A 25,782-nucleotide genomic window follows, 5' to 3' on the forward strand; every position below is an offset into this window, starting at 1 on the left:
GTCAAATAGTAATGAAGCTTCGAGTCAGATTACTTTATGTTGTAACACAAAGCTTGGCTTATCTTAAATTTTTTCCAGTTTTAAGGATTCTGCTCATAATAGTAAATTTATACCAAAATATTTTACTGTCCTCTTCAGATATCAAGTTTGATCTGTGTGTCACCAGAGAATGTTTGTCAATATCTTCATGATTTTTAAGTTTCAACCAAGTGCCAAATTCTCAAGTTATTTGAAATAGTTATTCACACATGGGGTTATTGAAAATGCTTCCAACAAATTCTGCACCTATTTAGAATCCTCCACCGCCATTACCTATTTTCTTTTTCTTTTTTTAGTAATAGAAAGTTTAACCGAGATTAGATACTCGTATTCCACTAGGATTAAGGCAAATCCCCCGACCTCTTTGAAGATTTCTAGAAGGGATTACATATCGCCCCACAATTTCCTACTTTCTTTACCATGAAGGTAGAATAAGTGTTGATCCATGCAAAATCTTTGGTAATACCTCACCCAAGCGAGATGGAGAGAAGGAAGAGGGAGGGATAGAAGCTAGCAACGTATCTCCATCTAGATCTCAATACTTTTTCAAGTTAAAATTGCATTACAGTCATAAACAATTTGATGCCTTTCTGTCTGTAATCTTCCTAGTTATTAGTACAGTAGTATTTGAGGGAGCAAGAACAAACAAATATGGAATTGTAAATCAGAAAGCACTACGTCCAGATAGCATAGTGATTTCTGCTCACTGTTAATTGTCCCCATGAGATCCTTGGTTTTCAAGAAGTGGAGAGAATACACTCATGCTGGCAAATGAAGCTTCTGGTTGTTCTTCCAGCTGCATGGCGCAAATTTAAATGCTCAAATCTCAGATCAACAAGAATTATTAACATAAATAAAATGGACCTGAAAAGTAGGGCAATTTACCTTTGGAAATAGTAATAGAAGAAGTCAGCATAGAGCAGTGTTTGAACAAGGCCAGAAATCCATGCTGCAAAAGGGCATATCAAAAGTACTCAGGAAGACTTTTTCAGAATATAGTGTAATTTTCTTAGCAACTTTCATTATTTTATTGATTTATCTGTTTCTTGCTTTGCCTGAGAAATGATCAGGAGTTATCAAGCCAATGTTTTACTCGTGTCTTGTGTTACAAGAAGCCATGGCAAGCAGATAGTCAATAGCTACCATCACGTTTACATGTTTAATTTCAAGTCAACAGGTTCTTTGTCATGAATATTGAACAGTAGCGGTGTCTAAAGAGAAATCACTACTACTATCTTTTAACAAGTGATAACGGATAAATAGAGAAAGACATCAACATTTTTTTTCATTTTCTTGTATATAGTTGTACAAGTAAATGACCAATATAAAGAACTAATTCAATCCAAAAACTTAAGCAATTAGTTTATTGGTTTTATATTATATTTGTGTAACACGCCCCCTCACATAAAGGTCCATTGGACTTGAAGGATGGACAATACACAATCTCGCCCGGTTATACTAAGAAATTTCACAATATTTAATTAGTTATTAATAGAATAAGGGCAGTAAGGATGGAACTCATGATCAATTGGTCACGGAGGCTCTAATATAATGTAAATAACCAATGCAACCCAAAAGCCTAGGCTGTTTGGTGAAGGCCACATTAATAGTTTAATATTATATTTCTCTAACAACCAATAACCTAAGTTTCCGATTTCTTTTCTTTTTTTTAAAAAACAAATTTAGTGAATTTCTCCTAAACTTGTGTGATAAAATTGGTCCAGAGATTAAAGAAATAAATAAATAATGAAAGAAAAAATGAGAATTTTATTGATGTCGTCTCCCTTCCCCTGGATCAATGTAGAACCCAAAGTTAGAAAGAGAGAGAAAGATTACAGAAATGTTATTTCTCGGGTATTCGAGAGCCTGGTCTCTCTCACACACTCAACCATTACCCCTCAATAATCTTTCCCCTCTGTCCACTTTTTCCTTTTATCCTAAATAATAACCCTTTACTGAAATATCCTCCAATATAACAAAATCATAACTGTTGGATCTATCAATATTCCTTAATATCAATTAACTCTTATCTACTATATCTAACAATATCAACTAATATCAGGTAATTATATCTAATTTATCTAACAAAATCAATCAACTCTAGCTACTATTACTAACAGGACCCAACTAGATTATTGGGTCCATCCTTATTTCTCCTCACATTCATCTTCCTAATTGGGGTCTGCTACTAACATTGTGCTGATCGATATTCTATCGGAGTGAATCAGCTAAATGGTAGCAGGTACCCACATTGGAAGCATGCATTAGATGGCAAATTATTATCAATACCTATTTGATGAAAGAGAAATATCGGTATTTACCATTATCATAAACATTGAAGCTTCTACTCAAACATCACAAGCAGTAATGGGATGCACCAAATCGATATGCCAAAGATTTGTGACGACAAAAACCTTATTATACCATGTTAGAAATGTAGTATTAAAATTATATATGTGTTTTCATCTAATAGCTTAAGCTTTTGCTAGAGTTGTTTAAATGATACGGAACATAAAACAATGCTACAAATGCATCTCAAGCCTAGGCAATTTCATACTGTATGAAAGCTGAGAATATGCAATAAAGAGGTACACATGCCCAACCACAAGACATGTAGTGACTAATGCACCGAAAGTGTAGTTTCTTATAATAAGTGTAAAAGAATAAAACAATAATAACCATAAAGCACAAGAGAAGAGAGAATCATACTTATCCAATGTATAAAGTGAGGCTCAGTAAAATAGCGATAGATCCAGTTGAGGATGTATAGTGCTCTGTACGCACTGCATTTGACCAGACAAAGAAGTATTATAATAGTTTTATGATCCATGGAATTAAAAAAAAAAATTGCAAATGAGTTGAACAAGATCACATGAATTCATTCAAAGGAACAAACATCACATCATGAACATCTCACAGGTATATTAAATACAAATGAAATGAACTACTAAAAAAAGACAAAAGACAAAAGATCTGTGGAAACAGAATTAAAAGTGAATCTTCATTGGGTCCTCAAACAGTTGACAGTAACAAATACCATTTTGGATGGAGTTCTTAATTAGCTTCTTGGATAGAATCAAGCAAAATGCAGACTACAAGCTTATAAAATTTAATAATTGACTTTAATGTAAAGACTTAATTTAATTGATAGCTCACTTATGTTGCACTCATAAGCCCATCAACCATGGAAACTGAATAGGAAAAAAGACACAAGGAGCTTTGTTTCTTTGATTCTTGGCATTGAAGCCTGTATCAGATCACACTTAGGGTATTGAACAGTTCATGTAATCTTTTGGGAAATTAAGATTGGTGTTTTGGTTGAATCATGTGCAACCATGACTTTTAGGGGCAAGAATGAATTGATTAAAAAAAAAAAAAAAAGGATCCCTACTTTGAAGTCATACAAACTGGCTGCAAAAGTTGGAATCGGTTCGGAAAAGAAAAGAGAAGATGAAGAAAAACTAAGAAAACCTAACTTTCACTGTCATGGTTCTTAGGTGTTAAAGCCCTAGATTTAAAATATGTGCAGGCAGGTTCCTCTGACATATAATTTTTGCATTTGCTTTTTTTTTTTATGATAAGTGATAACACACATGAATTAAGCAGAGCTAATTGCATAAACTTGGGGACCATAATCCTTCAGAACTTAGGTTTCCCACATATAAAATCTTTCAACTCATGACCAGAATAAAAGGCCAAATTCATTGAGCATTTCTCCATAAGAAAATGGACAGGAAGGCTCATATACACTACTGCAAACTCATTATTTTCTCTATTCCTTTTGTTGTCTGAATCAGATCCATTCAATCTAGGTCAATTACAACTTACAAGCACCATTTTAGAACCTCAAACATACATCAGATGAAATGCTATGATTTTCTTTATGTGAATCACTACTTAACAAATGTTACTTATTTCAATGACAAAGAACTGTATCAAAGTTACAGTTCCCATCTTCATCTTGCATGAAACCACTACTAAACTCATTCTACGCAGGAATAGATATCAACACAGACAATATCTTTCAGTTATTTGGCGTTGCTCATTTCCAATACTAGCCAAATAAAAAGAACCACGGAAATCATGGAAATATATAATAATGTTTAAAATCAGATAAAAGACCATAGCTTACCCAAGAAGAAAGACATATTGTCCTGTCAAATTGTCAATATTTCTAGTTCTCTGTAACAATACTAGTTGAGGAAGTATAGCAACAGCTTCCAAATAGAGGGAAAATGCCCACATCACCTATTCCATGTATAAGTATGTTTTGGGAAAGTAAACAAAAGTTAAAGTAATGCACAATCAGCTCTTGAAAACAGCCAAAAGAACATGAAAATAGTTACATAATAGTTACAGACAACATATAACAGAAGATGCATACTAACCTCCTTAAATGTGAATTTCTCATTGATAAGTAGGGCCAATAATAAGCAGGGCAAAACAAGAAAATAATGACGAAAGGTATCTTGATCTTTGTCATAAGATCTACGAACAATCTTGTGGTACCTCATGTACCAAACAATAGAAAATGAGCTTCCCAAGAATATCAACTTCATGACGGTATTATATAAAGATATATAATGATTAATGATATCTAAGTAACGAGAAGCAAAAACAAGTGCATAGAGTTCTTGAGTCTTCAAAGAGACACCTGCATATATATAAGATGCATCCAAAGTCAGTCACAAAGATATATCCAAATGTACAAAAAAAAAAAGTCCAACTAAACCACAGTCAATATGGCCAAAAAATGAAAATGAATAACCACAGTTAAGTAGGCGTCTACTGCTCTAATGAATAATTCTTTGTTCTTTATCACTTTTACTCTTTTTTCCTTCATCTGTTAATGAATATGTAGAATATTCTAGAGTCTTTTACTTGTTTCTAGCTACTAGTATCTTTGAATAGTGTGATGCCTCTTCGGTTACTGTGTATTTTATTTATTACTTCATCTCCTTAACTACCTTGTAATATGTATAAATAGAACCCTTTGGGGTATCAATCTATATATGAAAAAAATACATTTCAGTCTTATATTCCAATATGGTATCAAGAGCAGGTTATCCTGTGGTCTTCTTGTAAACCTCCATAGTCTTTTTTTTTCCATTTTTTTCACGGTTTTGTTTTTTTTTTACAATTCAGAAATCATATCTGGACCCCTTCAATCACGAAACCAAGACCACCACTGAACTCAGAAGCCATTTCCGAGTCGACCCACGTCAGCCCCGTCGCCGGACCGTCAGCCACGCGCCTCCACGCGCCGCCACCACAGATCTGCTTCTCCGGCGCGTGTGAGCCACGCGCCACCCTGCTGGCTTCCGTTTGTCACGCGGCTTCCACAGAACGGCTCGCCTGGCTTCCCTCTTCCTGTTCTGAGGGTTTAAATCACGATTGGATCACTTTTCTTGCTAAGTCCAGTTGTTTCCTCTTTGTTATCAAAGACAATAGGCGTGACCTGTTGCTCTCTTTCTTTTTAGAACGATGGAAGTTGGAAATAATGAGGATGAGAATAAGCATTCTGAAAAATTATCCGGTAATGTTTCCGGTGTCTCTCCTCTTTCCTGTTCTTCGTCTTCTGGAGACAACCCAGCTATACAGATTACTAACCACCGTTTAAACGGTAAGAATTATGTGCAATGGCATCAATCTGTCAAGCTGTTTATCCAAGCAAAAGGGAAAATGGGGTATCTTGATGGAAAAAAGGGAAAACCCGAAGCTGATGATCCTGATTATGATAAATGGATGACTGAAAATGCCTTGGTCATGACCTGGTTGACTAACTCCATGGATCCTGATATCAGTCAAACTTATTTGTTTCTTGATACGGCTCAGGAAATTTGGGATGCCGTTAAAGAATATTATTCTGACCTAGGCAATGCTTCTCAAGCTTTTGAACTCAACACCAAGGTAAGAGAGTTACATCAAGAGGGGATGTCTGTTACTGAATACTTTCTTGCTTTAAAAACTCTGTGGCAGGAGTTGGATCTTTATGATGCAGCAGATCTTCAAGGTTTAGAAGCTAATGCAAGGTTTAAGAGTTATTTAGAGAAAAGACGTCTCTATGATTTTCTTGCTGGCCTTAATCGTGATCTTGATGATGTTCGTGGAAGGATATTGGGGCAGAACCCGTTACCTTCCATTGTAGCTGCTTTTTCTATGGTACGACGGGAGGAACTTCGCCGAAAGGTAATGTTGGGAGACAAGAACTCTAAATCCTCCGATGTATCTGCCCTAGTAGCAAAACATACTCCTCGTCCCCCTAGTGATGCAAAACGTTCTGACCGATGGTGTTCTCATTGCAATAAGAGTGGTCACACTCGCGAAAAATGTTGGGAAATTCATGGAAAACCACCAAACTGGAAAACAAAGGGGCTGAACAAGGGTCGTGCTTATCAAATCTCTTCTGATGATAAGGGTGAAGAGTCTCGTGCCTCTCCAAACTCCGATGGTGTATTCATCCCGAAAGCTCAGTATGAGCAATTCCAGAAGGTGATGTCTCAATCTGCTGAGGCAACTAGTCATGTTGCTCAACAAGGTATGGCATTCCATGTTGATCGTAGTAGTCGTTGGATTCTTGATTCAGGAGCCTCTGATCATATGACAGGTAATGCATCCTTGTTTTGTTCTTATACCCCTTATTATCACCCGTCACGAATAAGGACTGCTGATGGTAGTTTCTCTAATATTGCGGGAAAGGGATCCATTAAGCTCTCTGATCATATTACTCTGAACTCTGTCCTTCATGTCCCTTCTCTTACTTGTAACCTTATCTCTATTAGTAAACTTTCATCTGAATTGCATTGTGTTGCTAAATTCTCTGCCAAAACTTGTGTTTTTCAGGAACAGGATTCGGGGCTGATGATTGGCAGTGCTAGAGAGGAAGAAGGACTTTACTATTTTGAAGAAGATTCTCATGAAAAGAGAATTTTTGCAAATCACTCTTTATGTTTATCAGACGATTGTAATGATGTTTTGTTGTGGCATCGTCGTTTAGGACACCCAAATTTCTTTTATCTTCAAAAGTTGTTTCCAAACTTATTTATCAATAAAAAACCAAGTTCCTTTTTTTGTGATGATTGTCAGTTTGCAAAACACTCTCGTGTTTCTTATTCCCTCAGAGATTATAATGTTTCGTCTCCATTTACATTGATCCATAGTGATATTTGGGGGCCAGCTCGTGAAAAAAATATATCTGGAACTCGTTGGTTTATTACTTTCATTGATGATCATTCTAGAGTATGCTGGGTATATCTTCTAAAGGATAAGTCTGAAGCTGCAGCCACTTTTAAAAACTTTCATGCTATGGTACGAACTCAATTCCAGACCTCTATCCAAATCCTGCGAACTGACAACGGTACTGAATATTTTAATTCAGTTCTTGGGGATTACCTAACCAAGCAAGGTATTATCCATCAAAGTTCTTGTCCTAACACCCCTCAACAAAATGGGGTGGCCGAAAGAAAAAATAGACATCTCATTGAAGTTGCTAGAGCCCTATTGTTTACGATGCATGTCCCTAAATACCTATGGGGGGAGGCTGTATTGACTGCCTCATATCTCATCAATCGGATGCCCTCTCGTGTCCTGAATTTTCATTCTCTCCTATCTTGCCTTACCCGTTTTTTCCCCTCCTTTCGGGCTTTCTCTTCCCTTCCTCCAAAGTTGTTTGGCTGTGTAGCTTTTGTTCACATTCCTCCACATCAAAGGTCAAAACTTGATCCTAAGTCTGTTAGATGTGTCTTCATAGGATATCCTCCTAATCAAAAAGGGTACAAATGCTACTCACCTTCTCTTCGAAAGGTCTTTGTTTCTATGGATGTTACCTTTTATGAAACACAATCATTTTTTCCTTCGACTTCTCTTCAGGGGGAGTCTATTGGTGTAAATGAAGACAAGTCTTGGATTCCAAATAATTCTATTGTCTTACCTTTACCCTTGGAAACAAGTGTTGTTTCTTTACCTATGGAGACAGGGGGAGTTAATGAACAGGAGAAAAGGACAACAACTGTACCAGAGACGGGAGATCCTCTCGGTAAATGGGGAAAAATCTACAGCAGACGTAAATCTCCTCAAGATCCTCTAGACTGCCAGAGTTCTGACCCGAGTCCTAGTTCCAGCAATCCACTTGAGAACACCGGTACATCTGACCTAGATATGCCCATTGCCCTTCGAAAAGGTACTAGATCTTGCACTGCTCATCCTATTTCTCATTACATTTCATATGAAAAATTATCTCCAGGTTTTCGTGCTTTCAACACTATATTAGACAGTACAAAAATACCAAAAAATATCCAAGAGGCACTTAATGACCCTAAATGGAGGGATGCAGTTTTTGAAGAAATGGATGCACTTAAGAAAAATGGAACTTGGGAATCCGTGGCACTTCCCAGAGGAAAGAAAACTGTAGGTTGCAAATGGGTGTTCACAATAAAATTTAATGCAGATAACAGCATCAACAAATATAAGGCCAGATTGGTTGCCAAAGGATTTACTCAGACTTATGGGATAGACTATCAGGAGACGTTTGCTCCCGTTGCCAAACTTAACTCTATCCGAGTCCTACTATCACTTGCTGCCAACCTTGATTGGCCCTTGCATCAATTGGACGTAAAGAATGCCTTCTTAAATGGGGACTTACATGAGGAAGTTTACATGGATCCACCACCTGGTTTCGAAGAGGGAGATGGTTCAGTATACAAGTTGAAGAAGTCTCTTTATGGACTTAAACAATCCCCTAGAGAGTGGTTTGAAAAGTTTACTCGTGTTGTTAAAGAAAGAGGATTTGTCCAAGCTCAGACTGATCACACTTTATTTTTTAAACACTCCGATAGTGGCAAAATTGCTATCCTCATTGTTTATGTTGATGACATAATTGTCACTGGTGATGACTCGGAGGAAATAAAATCTTTAAAGGGGGGTTTAGCTAATCAGTTTGAACTGAAGGATCTTGGATCACTCAAATATTTCCTTGGAATGGAAGTTGCTCGTAGCAAGGCCGGAATTTCCTTATCTCAGAAGAAATATATCCTAGACCTGCTACAAGAAACAGGTATGCTCGGGTGCAAGCCAGTAGAAACTCCTGTTGAACCCAATATTAAATTGGGAATTGAAGATGGAAAAGATGTTGACAGGGAGCAGTACCAAAGGTTGGTAGGGAAGCTGATCTACTTATCTCACACTCGGCCTGATATTGCATTTGCAGTTAGCATGGTTAGCCAATTCATGCATTCTCCTAAGGAAAAACACCTTAGTGCGGTTTATAGAATCCTCAAGTACCTCAAAAACACCCCTGGTCGAGGAATGCTCTTTAAAAGGGGACACAAGAGGATGATAGAAATCTATACAGATGCTGATTGGGCTGGTTCTGCAATGGACCGAAGATCCACTTCAGGATATTGTACCTATGTCTGGGGAAATCTTGTGACTTGGAGAAGTAAGAAACAAACTGTTGTTGCCATAAGCAGTGCAGAAGCAGAATTTCGGGCGCTAGCCCATGGCATTTGTGAAGGAATCTGGTTAAGAAGACTCCTTGAAGAGTTAAAGATATCTTATTCTCTACCTGTCAGACTCTATTGTGATAATAAGGCTGCAGTCAGTATTGCTCAAAATCCTGTACATCATGATAGAACCAAACATGTGGAGGATGATCGTCATTTTATTAAAGAAAAATTAGAGGAGGGTAGTGTATGTTTGTCATATATACCTACCAAGGAGCAAACAGCCGACATTCTCACCAAAGGATTACATAAACCCATCTTTGAGGATTTAATTAGCAAGTTGGGGATGATCAATATATATCTCCCAACTTGAGGGGGAGTGTAGAATATTCTAGAGTCTTTTACTTGTTTCTAGCTACTAGTATCTTTGAATAGTGTGATGCCTCTTCGGTTACTGTGTATTTTATTTATTACTTCATCTCCTTAACTACCTTGTAATATGTATAAATAGAACCCTTTGGGGTATCAATCTATATATGAAAAAAATACATTTCAGTCTTATATTCCAATAGAATAAAATAGTCTTTGTTCTTCCTTAAGCAGAAAGAAACACAACAAGAGGAGGGAGAAACATATACTTCTTGATGCAGGAGAAAAGAGCATTTCTATAATTATATGTTAAGCTTCTGTTCAGGCTATCATAGTACTATAGCACAACAGAATCATGAACAGTACTTGAGTTACAGTAGCATGAAAAGTACTCATCTACAATAGCCTGAGCAGCAGCACAATAAATAATTATAATTGACCTGCATTACTTTCGTAGGAATTACAATTCTCCTTATTCTTCTTTTACGACATACTTATGCCTAATAGTACCCTCGTTTTACAAATTTAACCAATACAGAACTTTGGGACATGTCATTTCTTGCTCAAAGAGAAATAGACGAAGCTAAAGGTTAGTCATAATGTTAACACACATGCTATTCACAAAAAGTACTCAAAATTGTTAGAATCATACTTTCAGATTTATGTAATGGACTAATTGTTCATATTGCAGTCTGTCGAACAGGGGCATTTATTAGACATAGTGTTTGTGGTAAACCCCAAACTTCTTTCCTCAGAAATGATAAGTTGTATCTGTTCTAGAACAAGGCAAGAAGCCTTGTAACACTTTACAATATGAGTTTTGCTTAGTTTAAAAGAAAGGGTTCACGATGCAAGATGATTCCTTATTCATAAGAAAATATCTATAGTAGCTATTTCCATTGAAAAGATCCCCCAATCATAAGCAATGATGATTAATCCATTAGGCACTAAACCAGTAAACTGAGACCTATAGTATCAACTAGAAATACTCCTTCTCACAACAACGATCCTAACAGGAGGTTGTAACAATGAAAGCAATCCCCAAAAGGAAAAAGCTCCAAAATCGAGTATTATCCTAAAATTTTGCCCATCTCCTATTGACAAATTAAAATTTGTGCAACTCCAGATGATGAAGGAACTAGATCCCAGGTCACAAACGGTAAACTTCTATAACACTCACAATGAGAAGGACAAGAACTACATAATTTAATTCACATTCACAATTTGTAATCCTAAAGTTATGAGGTCCTCCTTCCTAATTTCTATATGAAAAATATATCCTCCAACAACTGCATGGTAAGGTAAAGTGGGTTGTAACAACAACATGCCAATGAATTAGAAACACCAAAATAATACCCAAGATAAGCACATGTACGAAAATAAAAGCACCCTTGAACGAAACAAAATCCACTTAATATAAACCTTAAAACCTTACTCCACTCTCCTTTCCTAAATCCTAATAGGAGTTTGGTGCATTCATATCATAGCCTTTGACATTAACAGCTTTAAAATTGATACAACAAGATAACAATGAACAAAATCACCCAAGACTAAGTTTCACAACACCACCACCACACCCCACATCACATTTTCACAACTTTTAGCCAACTGATAACTCATTCTAGCAAAATCTCTCACAGACACACAGCCCCACATCAGCATTATTCCAAATCTACAATTTTTCTTCAACCCAACAAAGATACCGTGCAAACCGACAAGCCCAAAAGCAATTTTCCAACAGAAAATGTAGACAAGAAAAGTATGAGAGATGATACCAGCACAGGATTTGATGGTGTGGATCTTGAGGAGGAGGACAAGGACGCTGGCCAAATGGGTCATGTCCCCAGCTAACCTGAAAATATTCATCTTTGTTTTTGTTTGGATCGGATCTGAGATGGGTCGATCCGGATTATATCCTTAGTACCGTAGCTTCGAAGAACGAGAAGGTTCCTGCAACAAGATTTTTGGCTCTCCTATTGGTGTGGGTGTGGCATACAAGCAGAGAAGACTAGAACATGTTCATTAGTTTGGAGTAACTGTTACTCTTGCTTAGTTTTCTTTCTTTCTCAACTTTTTTTTTTTCTTGGCAAATAGTTTTATTATCATATTGCTGGAAATATAATTAAAAGAAAACTGACAATAATTTTTTAATTATGTACTCTTAAAAATATATATTTAAAAAAATTATTAATTATTTTTTAATTATATATTCCGAAGAGTGCAAAGTTAAAAAAATAACTTTAATAATATAATTATGTATTCTTAAAAATACAAAATTAAAAAAAAACATTTGCAAGAATTCTTGCAATATGATAAAAGAGGGATTTTTTTTATACAATTCTCCCCTTTTATTATTATTATTATTACTGAGAAAATATTATATTTACAAACTCTTACTCTCTTTTTTTGGTAAGCTTTACAAACTCTTACTAACTATATTTTTTTGAGAATAAACTCGGTTAGAAATGCATTCCCAAAAATATATAGAGTAGTTTATAAGAGTTTGTATTATTATTACTATTATTATTAGGGTTTCAATTTTCTTATGCACTAAGAGAAAACAATCTCATGCTATAGATAGATTTTATGTAGAGCCCACATCTATTAAAAAAATATAAAAATATTGTACTAAAATTAAAAAGTCACTGATAGAAGAAAATAATTCTCCTAGGACGATGTTTTCCCTTATTATTATTTTCGTGTTGCAAAAGTTATGGATTTTTTTTAGTGATCTTTATTCTCGAGTGTGTTAATATTTCTTCGTAATTGTTATGGATTCATATACGAGGCTCATTTGTTACTAAGCCTAACAAGAGGCAATCCAAATATAAATATGATATAGTTAAGGGTGGATATCCATCAAAGATATCAATCTTAATACGACAGCATTAAATATGGGCTTGAGCTGCTAGAAGAGGTAGGTGTTCGATAAGTGGCTTCAATACTCAAGAGGGGTGGTGAATTGAGTTTTATAAAATCTTTTCACAAAGTACTTCCTTTGATAATTTAAAGAGTGTTTCTTCAATGAAATGATTTAAAAAGGAAAAATTTAAGTGTAGAAGCAAGTGTGTGATCAATAAAGTAAGCAAGCGAATAAATAAACACAATTTAAAAATGCAATTTCAAGACTTAAGTAAGGAGTTTAAAGTTAGAGAAATTGCGAACTAGATGTATTCTGATTCGGTCACCACCACCGTGACCTACATCCAGACTGAAGCCACTCGATCAAACTTTTTCACTAGCTACCAAGCTTGAGGGTACTTGACAAACCACTATAACATTTCAAGATTCTGGGCTCTTGATGCCTTAAAATTTTTCACTCCAAAATTTCTTCGGAATTTGGTGACTTCTCAAGTGTAAAGGGTTCATTCCCTAATTATTCAAGAAATCAAATGGAGGTGGTACTCTCAACGTACAGATTATACAAGTTAAAGAACAATGGGTGTTGACACTTTCACAAAAATAAAGCTCAAAGAGTGTTTATGATCAAGATGAATGAGAATAACCAAATAATATGATTTAAATGAAGAATAATGATCAAGAAGTGTTGACAAATCAATGAAACATTGATTCTTATTTATAGAGGCCCCTAAGTGTTTATTCAGTCATTTTCGCAAACTAGCCATTTTATGACCGTTATTTTTGTCTTCTGGTGCAAGAGGAATCGATTCCCTTGCTGTGGGAATCAATTCCCAACTCTTTCAGAGAGAGAGAATCGATTCTCAGCCTGTTGGAAAGGCTGAAAATACGTTCTAGATTGATTCTTTTTGTTTCAATTCAATTGTACTTACTTTTAATCATTTGATAAATGTCTAAAATTATGCTTTCATGAATAAGAGATGTTAGGAAACTTTCTTAATATCAAATGATGATTTAATGCATGTGTTTTAGAAAAACAACTTTGAGCTTTTCATGCAAATCACCTTTACATTTAAATCTAAAATATTATTTATGGACATTTTGAATTTAGATTCTTCTCTTGAAGCTTGAGGCTTGATATTCTTTAAGCTTTGTCCAATGTCTTGATAGACTTCACAATCTTTGCTTTGCTTGAATCTTTAGACTTCTTTTTTAATGTTGCAAGTTGTAATGCTTGAGGTTCTTTCCATGTTTGTTTGTAATCATCAAAATCCTTGAATTTCTATATTTTTCATATTGACTGCATTGTTTCCATAGTAGGGGAGTGCTTGAATTTCTATGTTTTCATATTGACTGCATTGTTTCCACAATAGGGGTGTGCATGGAACGGTTCATAACTGGTTTTGACAAAAACTGAACCGAACCGATTTTAAATGGTTTGATTTTCAAACTGAACCGATTTTCTTTTTGAAAACCAATTTTTATTTATCTAAACCGGTTTGAAACCGATTCCAAAACCGGTTTATGGTTCAAAATCAATTTTGATTTAAAACCAATTAAAATCGGTTTTGAACCAATTTTAATTCAAAATCGGGTTTAAATCAAAATCGGTTATGAACCATAAACCGGTTATTAAGTCCAAAATCAATTTTATAACAACTTCAAAACCAGTTTTTGATGAGTTGTGCTATTTTTTTAAATAAAATAAAAATACCTTTATACTTTATTTGTTTATTTTTTGCTAAAATATCTAGGCTATATTAATTAAACATGAGAAGGCCCACTATATTTGAGAGAAAAGGTCAACAAATCATACAACTTGTTTAGGATATGCTTTTTGGGATCTTACTGAAGACCTCAAGAATTTTCAAGGAGAGGAGATTTTGGATTGTGGCTTGGAACTTGAAAGCTAGAAATAGAGGGAAGAAGAGAAGCATAAGTTGTTTCTACTTGCTTCTGAATTCCAAATTTCTAATTTATTGATTGTTCTTTCTAAGGCATTTCAAATAATAGTCAAACTTTTACTATTTCATTTATCTGTCTTCCTTGTCTATTTCCATGAGAAAATAGAAATGTGCTCAGAAATCAAAGAAGATATTTGGAAATTTGGGAGTTAGGGTTCATGTGCTCAGAAATCAAATATTCAAAATATTAAAGATAGGGTTAAAAAGTAAAAATAAAAAATGATTAAAAAAATGGATATGGTTTGGTTATTTTGAATATCCAAACTTTTGTGAAAATGGATAACCGAACCTAAACCAAAATTAAAAAACTGGATTGGTTTTTAAACCATTTTATAAAAACCGATTTTTGGAACTGGTTTGCTTCAGTTTATGGATTGGTTTGGATCATTTGATTTTTTTGAACACCCCTAAGAAGAGGCATAGAAGGTCCAAAATCCAATACCTATAGGTAAACTCTATAAATAGGAGGTAAATCCTACATGTATGATTATTCTCTCTTTTACTGTTATGCAGTCACTATGCACACACACCTCCTCCTTTGGGAAAAGCTATTTTATATTCTTTGTGCACAATGATCTACTAGATTCAAAGGTATTTAACTCATAGATACCTTAGAGAGCACCTAGATCCAAAAGTAACATACTAGTCTATTGGGCTAGACATCTATGTCTTCAGGACAAAACATTAGCCTATTTAAAGTATAAACAAAGGTACTTGAACAAGAAGGGAATGTAGATCAAAATGTGTTGCAAATGAAGAAGACTAAATGCCAAAACTTTGTGTTTCACAAAGGGAAGATGAGAGCGCAGTGAAAACCTCTTAGAAATGCGAGAAAGATATCAACCCTTGAGTAGCGAAAGAAGGAAATATGAATAACAAACTGCAACTGTTGTTCTTGAATAGCAAAAAAGGGGAATATGAATAGTGAAAATAACTGCTGGCGATTCGAATAGCAAAGGTCAAGGGTATGAACATCAATGTACCCCATAAATCAATGATTAGATGGATGAAATGATGTGGGCATTTAATGTGCACGGAATACGAAGACGGTGTAGGCTGTTTACAACATGCTAATAATATTAATGTTCACCATGTGTAAGGGTTTCATCATTGCTTTCACAGTATTATGCCCTTATCTTGGATCCATAATTTATGGAGGCAGACAAAGATTATCCCGATTCATATAGAGCCCTGACATAAGAAATTATACAAAGGCCAAAAGTCGAGTTTCAAGAGAGATGCTTCCTCACGTAACAAAGTGACGATAAGCTTTATATTGAACAGTTCAACTGGGTTGATAAAAGATGAACCTAGGGGCAATATAAACAATATATTGTCGAGATAAACAATATAAATTATATCTCGGCAAGTTGAAGATTCAATTTGTCGAGATGGAGAACATATACGTTATCCCTGAGAACCAATATAAAAATCCTGGATATTCCCAAATGGTAATCCGGGTAATCACGAATATAAGCCTGGATACCTTTCAATGAGAAATTCGAGAAATTTATCATAAAAACCTGAGTAATTTTTCAAGCTTATATACACCTCGGCAGCCTAGACACCCAGACTATTTGACTGAGGGACAACTGTTATGGACTCATATATGAGGCCCATTTGCTACTAAGCCCAATAAGGGACAATCCAAATATAAATTCGATATAATTAAGGGAGGATATCCATCAAAGATATCAATCATAATACGGCAACATTAAACATGGGCTTGGGTTGCTAGAAGAGGCACAGAAGGTCCTAAACCCAATACCCACATGTAAACTCTATAAATAGGAGGTAAAATCTACTTGTATGATTATTCTATCTCTTACTATTATGCTGTCACTGTGCATACACACCACCCCTTTGGCGAAAGCTATTTTATATTCTTTGTGCACAATGATCTGCTAGACTCAAGGATATCAACTCATAGATACCTTAGAGAGCACCTAGATCTAAAAGTAACATATTAGCCTATTGGGCTAGACATCTCTGTCTACAGGACAGAATAATAATTATAATTAATATTTATAAAAAATAATTAATATTTAACTTATGTTATTTATTTAAATATATATTAAAATTTATATCTAAAATAAATCTTTTGAAAATTAGAAGATATAAAAAAAATTCTTTAAGTTTAATAATATAATAGTAAATCTTATAAAAGATTAAAAAATTAGTTTTGAGTTCAAGAACATGATCACATTTTGAGTAAAATGGGAATAGGTATTCCCTTATCAAAAATGAAGAAAAAGAGATACGGGAAAAAATAACAATAAAAATAGAGGCAATGTAAATAATTATTTTTTATCATATTTGATAAAACACGTACGAGTGCTTAGCATTCCCTCAGCCCTGAAAATATTTTCGACAATGCCACAATTCATTTTGTGTTTCATTGTCTTTTTAAAGACATTGTGATATTTTTTGGTATTAAGCTCATAATTCAAGCTCAAAATTGTCAAAACACAATATGGAAAGTTCTTAACAAACATATGTAGGCACTAGGCACAACGGCGGACCCAGGAAAAAAAGTTCATGTCCGCATATTAAGTGGCGACTGTCCCCAAATTTTTTTTGTTATAACTTTCACACGAAGAAGTTGACTTATCAATGTAGAAAAAAACATATAGGATAAATAGCAATTCTAGGCAAATAGAAATATAAATTAGTAAAAAATGATGTATAAAATAAGGGAAAAGTATGTGTCATTTTAAAGGATATAAAATTGTATCATTTTAAATGAGAGAAAGAGATAAATCATGGGGGAGAGAGTGGACAAAAAAAAAGTGTGGGTTCCAATTTTTCGTGAGAATGAAATGACACAAATTGTGTCATTTAAAAGGACAAACATTTTTTCCATAAATTAAATGTTACTAGTGAAGTAAGTATAACAGTGAAGCTATATTCAATGATTGTTGAGTTGAGCAATTGAAGTGTGCAAACTTAGAAAATCAAGTCATCCTATATCTGAAGTTACTACATGACAAACATTATTATGCCATAAAAATTAATGACATTTAATCTCAACACAAAAAAGTATTTAACATCTGTATTACAAAATAAACATTGACTAATATAAATATTGAACAAAAAACACATAAAGACATATAACAAAAAAAAAAAAAAACCTAAAATCTAAATTTTATGTCCGCAGGTGCGGACATGTGCCCCTGTGTGTGTGGGTCCGCTGTTGTGTAGGCATATGATCCCAAAGAGAGATATATGCCTTATTTCGATTAATATCAAAGCATAAATTCGGCGGCGATTGCAAATGCATACGTTGATTGACAGCCTCCAAATATGTATACACATTACTAGCCATTTCTATCATAAATTCAAGAATACACAATCGAGGAAAAAATTATTAGAACTGGATATGAAACATTTGTTGTCAATTCTTATCATAATCCAAATGATATACATACACCGCTCGTCCATGTAAAAATTTTATTGGTGAGTAATATGATTTTTTTTCTGAAATTCTCAAAAAGGTTGGGAGATCTTCCTTAATTTTAGTGGGATATCAGTGTCTAACTCCACTTAAACTTTTATATTTAAAATAAAAAATTTAACTCAAATGATATGTATATTTTTTTACGTTATAACTAATATTGTTATTTTCGTATATAAGCTATACAACTTCCGAAGATTCAATTTGATAAAAACTTGGAAAGATTGCCAGAGACTTAGCCCGAAGGTAAAAAGCTGCAAATAAGATTTTAAAAGGTTCTCGGAATTTGCCAATAATAACATACGAAGGATCCATTTACAAATTACATTAAGTATGATTAATCATACATTCTAGATTGAAGTATGACCGGTTATACTTAGTATAGTTTGTAACAAAAAGTTTGTAAATATAATCTTTCCTTAATAACATTGGTTATGTATATTCATAATATGATTGTAAAATTTTTTATTTTGAAAAAAAAAATTGTATGCACATAAGATATGTTAGTGCATATTTTGCAAAGCAATGGCAAAATTAGTGGAAATGAAACACCCCAGAAGATCGAGATTCAAGAATTAAAAGTACGAGTTATGCTTTTAAAAAAATTGTTATCTTTCATATTATTAAACCAATTAATAATTATGAAGAACAATAAATAAATGATCTTATTATTCACAATGAGATTATAATAAACAAACCATATAGTAGAAGAACCACAACAAATAATATTTTGAAGATCTTAATAAAAAAAAGGAGATACACTATTTTTAATAATTATTTTAAATATGTACAGGATTTTAAATTGACTTAAGGATGGAGAGTGATCCAATTATATTTACAAGCTATAAACAGTGATAATACAGATAAATGGTTAGATAGCGTGGAAGATAAATTAACGGGGAATCTTACTCTCATTTTACGTGAGAGTAGTTTTCTTAAGTTACGTAGAGAAGCTCGCGTGGGGTCCACCATTAAACGATAAAAAAAAAAGTGGGTGAAATTTTCAAAATGAGATAACATATGATAATTAGCTCATGGAGAATGAGACCAGTATTTCTCTAAATTAAAATGGGAGAGGTTATAATTATTACTTCTTTTTCTTATTATCTTTTACTACCAAATCTTAACCGTTGATTTTCGTCAATCTAACAGTTATAATTTATTGAAAATGAGGAAGGTTATACTTACAACATTTTTTTTACAACCTCTTACAACCATAAGAGTTTTATTATTATTTTCACCAATCAACGATTATCATTTATTGTGAATTAATAATTAATTAATGAGTTTAATTTGCGAAATTCATAACTGTTGATTGGCGAAAATCAACGGTGTTAAGATATGATTGTAAAAAAAAAAGTTGACAGTATAACCTTCCTTATTAAAAATTAAAAATTAATTAATAAGTATGACCTAATAAATTACAACCATTATATTAACGGAAATCAATAATTAAGATTTAGTATTAAGAAGTAGTAAAAAAAAAAAAGATAGTAACTATAATATTTCTCAATTAAAATCTATGAAATAATAAGAGATTTGAAACTTGTTCAGTTATCATAACATTATAAGAGAGTTGGTTAGAAATAGATTGTTAAGATCAAACGTCACTACTTGGAACATTGCAAAGTTAGGCTAGGAATATTACAAAGGTAGGCTAGTTGCAAAAGAATTTATGATATTGATGGAGACATTTTTTATTTCTCCTTGAGAACTGAGAAGGATGATGTCCCAATTGTCAAACCCTAAAACAAAAGAAAAGAGAGGATAAGGAGTGGGGTTTGAATGGAATGGGGATAAGAGATAAGCTTGAGTAAAAGATGCAGGGGATTTTTGAGATATCTATGCCTTTGGATGAGACCCCTATTCTGGGTTCTTCAAAGGAGGGTGGCACATAGGGATTAAAGGGGTAAATTTGATCTTTTCAAGCACATGGGGAGTTCAAAAAATTAAAATTTTAGTGATTAAAAATCACTTGCAAGACACCCATTATTTCAAGTTACCGTAAACTTTGAGGGGGATGTGAATGTGGGTATAATTTTCTGTATTAATAATTGAAGGGATATAATATAATAGTGGCCTAGTGGAGCACATATCCTTCATTTTTATTTTTATTTTCCTAAGTTTTCCCTCTCGGGCTCCATCTGATGTTAAATGTACTTCAGTGTTTCTCAATCTGTGACAAGTTTCCTTTCTCAATGCCCATTCTTTTGTATCTAACAGTAAAGAATGTGTGATTCATGTGGAATGGAACAAGCCTCTTCAGTCTTCAAAAAGCTGGCTTCTTTGTTTTGAAAGTTGAAACCTTTGAATCTGAATGTGTGTTTGAAACATTTGGGTTTGAAGTTTCATTTCAGTTCTTGGGTTGCTCTCTTATTCATTCCTTCTGTTGCTTAAGGTAAGTTTTCTCCTTTCTTGTCGTCTCTATTCTTTCTTTTTACGTTGTGGTTGCTATTCTTTATTTATATTTATTAGGAGTAGTTTTTGTCAAACTAATTGCAAAGTATTTTACAGAGGAAGATTCAAAAAAACTATAGCTGACATGCTGTCTTAGATTTCTTTATAATTATTCTTACTTTTTCAGAATTATCATTCAAAGCCGTGCAATGGATTTATCATTTATTTATTGTTGTGTCTGATCCTTCAAAAGTCGTTATCTCATTTGCATTATTGTAATGTTAATTGAGGCTGAGGACGCAAATCATACAAGCCAGAAAAAATGTCACGTTTTTATTATGTCTTTGAGAAATCGGGATACTCATTTCTTATTCATTTGTCTCGTTTATCATCAACATCAGTTGTCACATTTTTTATTTTGTCTTTGAGAAAATAGGATATTCAACATCAACATCAGTCCAAACTAGTTGTGCATTACGTAAAAATATGCTTTTCGTTGCGTGAGGAACAAGAAAAGCAGCCATGTTTTTATTTTTAAAAAGAGTAGCAAAACTCTTCCTACAAAGTTTTTAACACGGGTGCATATCAAGAACTCGAATCCGAGATCAATGGTTAAGTTGGAACACCCTCTTACCAGTTGATCCACGTGTTTGGTGGTTGCAGCCACATTTTCTTAATTATATGATTCATTCTTTCAACATCAACATCAGCCCAAACTAGTTGTGCATTACGTAAAAATATGCTTTTCGTTGCGTGAGGAACAAGAAAAGCAGCCATGTTTTTATTTTTAAAAAGAGTAGCAAAACTTTTCCTACAAAGTTTTTAACACGGATGCATATCCAGAACTCGAATCCGAGATCAATGGTTAAGTTGGAACAACCTCTTACCAGTTGATCCACGTGCTTGGTGGTTGTAGCCACGTTTTCTTAATTATATGATTCATTCTTTCCCTGTGGTCATTTGGGTTTATCTTCTACTCTCAGTTTCTTTAGTTTTCAATTTCATTACTCAGTGCTTTGATTGTACACATTTTTGTGTTAGAGGCACTATGGAGGTCAAAAGCACAAACCAGATAGAGGCAGGCACTGATTCCAATTATGAGAGAAAAGCTGAGATAAAAGCATTTGATGATTCAAAAGCTGGTGTTAAAGGTCTTGTAGATTCTGGGGTGAAAAAGATCCCACGCATGTTCCATTCTGGCAAGTTTGTAGACACCACTGAAAACTCAACCAGTGACTCCATGTTGAGTGTTCCCATCATAGACCTCAGAGACATACACAACAGTCAAGCTCTACATACAGAAGTTGTTACCAAAATTCAAAGTGCATGCCACGAGTGGGGATTTTTCCAAGTGATTAATCATGGAATTCCAATCAGCGTTATGGATGAGATGGTTGATGGAATCCGTAGGTTTCATGAACAAGATGCTGATGTTAGGAAACAATTTTACACTCGAGATTTAAAAAGTAAAATTATATATAATTCCAATACTAGTCTGTTCCGAGACAAATATGCTAACTGGAGAGATACAATTGGATGTTCTATGGCTCCTTATCCACCCAAACCTGAAGAATTGCCTGCAGTATTTAGGTAATGAGTTAGTACTGTACTTAGATTTTATAGTACTTTATAATTTTGCAAAAATGGTTTCTGTTTGCCTTTGTATTTTTTGTTATATATCTAGCTATGTTGTCAATAAGAAGATTATGGAGTTAGGCCTTACTGCTTGCCAATTATTTGTTACAAGGAGAACATTTCATATCTGATATATGTTTTTTTTTTGGGTATTGGTCACTTTTGCATTTTAGTTTCAGAAACTGTTAATTTGAACAATTTGTAATTCTTGATGAATTGTTTATGTACTTGCAGAGACATTATGATTGAATATTCCGAGAAAATAATGTTACTGGGTTGTACAATTTTTGAGTTATTGTCAGAAGCTCTTGGCCTTCATCCATCTTACCTCGAAGAATTGAATTGTGCTAAAGGACTTTTTAATCAGGGTCATTACTATCCACCATGCCCTGAACCTGAATTAACTATGGGCACGTCCAAGCACACTGATAGTGACTTCATGACAATAGTTCTACAAGACCAACTGGGTGGTCTTCAAGTTCTTCATAAGGATCAATGGTTTAATGTTCCTCCTGTGCATGGAGCTCTTGTTGTAAACATAGGAGATCTTCTTCAAGTAAGTATTCTAGTGGTAATTATTTAGCATTTTCAGTAGTTTTTATGTTTCCTATTGATAAATTGTATTAAGATAACTACAAAAGATAAAATATATACATCAAATCCAGTGAGATGATTTTATGGTGTGGGCTAGCTTTTTAATTATGTATTGTTATGAATCCGCATAATGAGCTTATCAGCCTTAGATATTGAGCCTTATCTTGTCTCAGGTGAGTCTCTCTTGAAACATTAATCTTTCTAGCAATTATTATGCGCGCGCACCCCTTTTTTTCTCTTTGCCTCTTGTTTGAGCACTGTGATCTATCACTTTACGCAGCTGTTTCCTCTATAAAACTGCAAGCTTATAGAACCTAGGGAAATCTTGATCCGTTAGGATCAAACATGTATATTTTCCACACAAAAAAGATGTATGGATGATTTTTATCACCAAATGAAGAAAAACTTAAGGAATGAACAAGGCCTTGAGAAGAATTGACTATGTTTTATCCAAGATGTAACCGTGTCATTGCATATGACTTGCCACTATACCTAGGTATTATATTTTTCTTTGATCTGGCTTTCAGTGGTTCATAAACAATTAACCTTTTCTGTTTTTACATTTCTTGCTCCGTAGACATTAGACATTACTATGTCTATAGGTGCTTGTTGGTCATAACTCACAAATGTGCTTATGTTTGCTCATAGGAAAAAAATAAGAAAAAATACTAACATGCTTCTTCGTAGCAACAGTTTGTGTGGAGTATATTTATGAATTCCTTGCTATTGTTGCAGCTTATAACAAATGACAGTTTCGTCAGTGTTTATCATCGGGTGTTATCAAGTCATAGAGGGCCAAGAGTTTCGGTAGCTAGCTTCTTTGTAAATTCTCGTGATCCAGATGAAGTTACACCAAAGGTTTATGGTCCAATTAAGGAATTGTTATCAGAAGAAAACCCACCAATCTATAGGGACACTACCATAACTGATTTCATGGCACATCATTTTGCAAAAGGGCTTGATGGGAACTCTGCCTTGCAGCCTTTCAGGTTGTGAAATGAACAAATTTCGACACCAAAAAAACTTGATACAAACTTGTGCACTCTTGAGTCTTGATTCTCGTGGAGCTTGCTGTAATGTTTTTATTACTTGTGCCTTTAGTAGTATTGTAATTTTTTTCTTAAAACAGAATAAGAATTTGTTTTACTAGTTAACTCTATTACAAATATCTCACTTCCTTATCCTACATTTTTTAACCCTTTTTACCGGATAATTTTATCTCAAAATTCTCCGTCGGATTGAAAGTTTAATATCATATAGATTATTACATTAGTCCAAAATTATTTAACACTTCATTGATATACATCAAGATTAATGTGACATATAAAGGGGGCAAATCAGAGCAATAATAAAACTATTTCTTCATGACTGAAAGGTTATGAGTACGAATTCAGAAAACAACTTCTTTGCAATTATGTAAGGGTAAGGCTGCGTACAATGATTTCTTTCACCTCACACTCGTTAATCGGATTTAACGGAGAGTGATTTTTTTATAAAAGGCAAAGCAAATCCCTAGTACACAAGGTTATGCAGCTTTGATTCTCCATAAAAGAGTTGTAACGTTAAACACCTTTCAATGATATGATTTTCCACAATATCCCTTACCAGGAGGTGAGAAAGTAATCTCTTAAAATAGTTATATACACAGCATTACTCAGGTGTTGCTCTGTAAATGACAAAAAGAATACATTCTATTAGAATTCAAATAGGGAACCACCAAGCCAAACAGTCTAACAAACTCATTATTCATTTATTCTTAATTTTGACCCTTCAGCACTAATGAGAATGACATGCATCTTATCTCATTGGAATTATTTATATTGTTTGACTAAAACCATACATGTCAAGTAAACAGTCACGTTTTTATTGCCTTTGAGAAATTGGGGTCATCACCATTTGTATTCATCTACCTCATAGAAAAATATGTCTTGCGTTTGATTTGGTAAACGGAAAAAGATATTTTCATCACCTTGCTAAGTAAACAGTCACGTTTTTATAGTCTTTGAGAAATCGGAGTATTAATTTAGGAAAATACAAGTGGGGTATGTTGTCTCATGTAATATCAGAAAAATATACCCTCATTAATTTAATGGGTTTGCTTTTTCTACAGTTAATGTAGATAACTTATCTACATTGAGCTCAAAATGATGTCGTTTTGAGGCAGAAATTAAGGTATTTTTATAATTATAATTTATTTCAGGGTTATAATAGTCTTTTTCATTATAATTTTTTAATTTTTCAACTCAAAACGACGTCGTTTTGAGAGCAAATATAGATAACTTATCTACATTCACTGTAGAAACAATAAAGCCTAATTTAATATATATATATATATAAAAAGTCTTATATATATATATATATTTTCATATCAGTATAAAAATAAAAAGTCTTATTCTTCATCTCAATTATTGATTTGCTTGTATTTAACGATTGTAATTGGGGTGTTAACGGCCCGAGCCGAGCTTTGGTCTTAAAAGGTTAAACCTGTGTTTAAATATGTCAGCCTGACCAAGCCTGTTACCTGTTATGAATATAACTATCGGCCTGTGGCCTGCCTTATTTACGAAAAATAAAAGCCTGGTTTAGCCTGTTTAATAAAAATAAGACAGCAAAAATTTATCCAAAGAGAATATAAAATCAACAATACTAGTAATTTCATAATTTCAATATATATCTAAACAGCATAATATAGAACAAAATCATTCAAAAAGTCTGTTTAACCAATAAAATTAGGTGAAATAGATTGAGGAGAGAGAGGGGGCTATTACACGTTGTATAAAATATAAAATAAAAATACTATGCCAGCCTAGGAGGCTCTAAGGCCGAGCTTTTGAATTGAAGCTTGAGACATTTTTATTAAACGAGCTTTTATACATGTCCAAGCCTGGTTCCAACAACCAATTTTAGATATGTAAGCTCAGGCCTTCATGAGCCGAGTCAAAGACCCTGGTTCGTTTGCCACCCCTAATTATAATTTATTGAATCATGTCAAAAAATTAATTATTAATTTCTAATAAATTACATTTGTCAA

The 25,782-nt window shown here is 33.9% G+C and overlaps 2 protein-coding genes across 2 annotated transcripts; one reads left to right on the forward strand and one right to left on the reverse strand.

The window, feature by feature from the left end:
* Positions 1–552: 552 nt before the first annotated feature.
* Positions 553–11,857, reverse strand: LOC133292059 (ER lumen protein-retaining receptor). Its single transcript, XM_061490445.1, has 6 exons — positions 11,624–11,857; positions 4,428–4,693; positions 4,172–4,287; positions 2,749–2,822; positions 925–988; positions 553–835 (listed from the first exon to the last, which is right to left on the reverse strand). Exons 1-6 carry the CDS (start codon positions 11,712–11,714, stop codon positions 799–801), a joined length of 648 nt encoding a protein of 215 aa, XP_061346429.1. The 5' UTR covers positions 11,715–11,857; the 3' UTR covers positions 553–798.
* Positions 11,858–21,570: 9,713 nt separating this feature from the next.
* Positions 21,571–23,810, forward strand: LOC133292127 (1-aminocyclopropane-1-carboxylate oxidase homolog 1-like). The gene is made up of 3 exons (XM_061490505.1): positions 21,571–22,112; positions 22,392–22,713; positions 23,487–23,810. Exons 1-3 carry the CDS (start codon positions 21,571–21,573, stop codon positions 23,745–23,747), a joined length of 1,125 nt encoding a protein of 374 aa, XP_061346489.1. The 3' UTR covers positions 23,748–23,810.
* Positions 23,811–25,782: the final 1,972 nt, after the last annotated feature.

The sequence above is a fragment of the Gastrolobium bilobum genome, unplaced genomic scaffold (genome assembly GCF_033153095.1).
Source record: "Gastrolobium bilobum isolate Gb01-03AN ecotype WA unplaced genomic scaffold, APGP_CSIRO_Gbil_v1 utg62027, whole genome shotgun sequence".
Lineage (NCBI taxonomy): Eukaryota > Viridiplantae > Streptophyta > Magnoliopsida > Fabales > Fabaceae > Gastrolobium > Gastrolobium bilobum.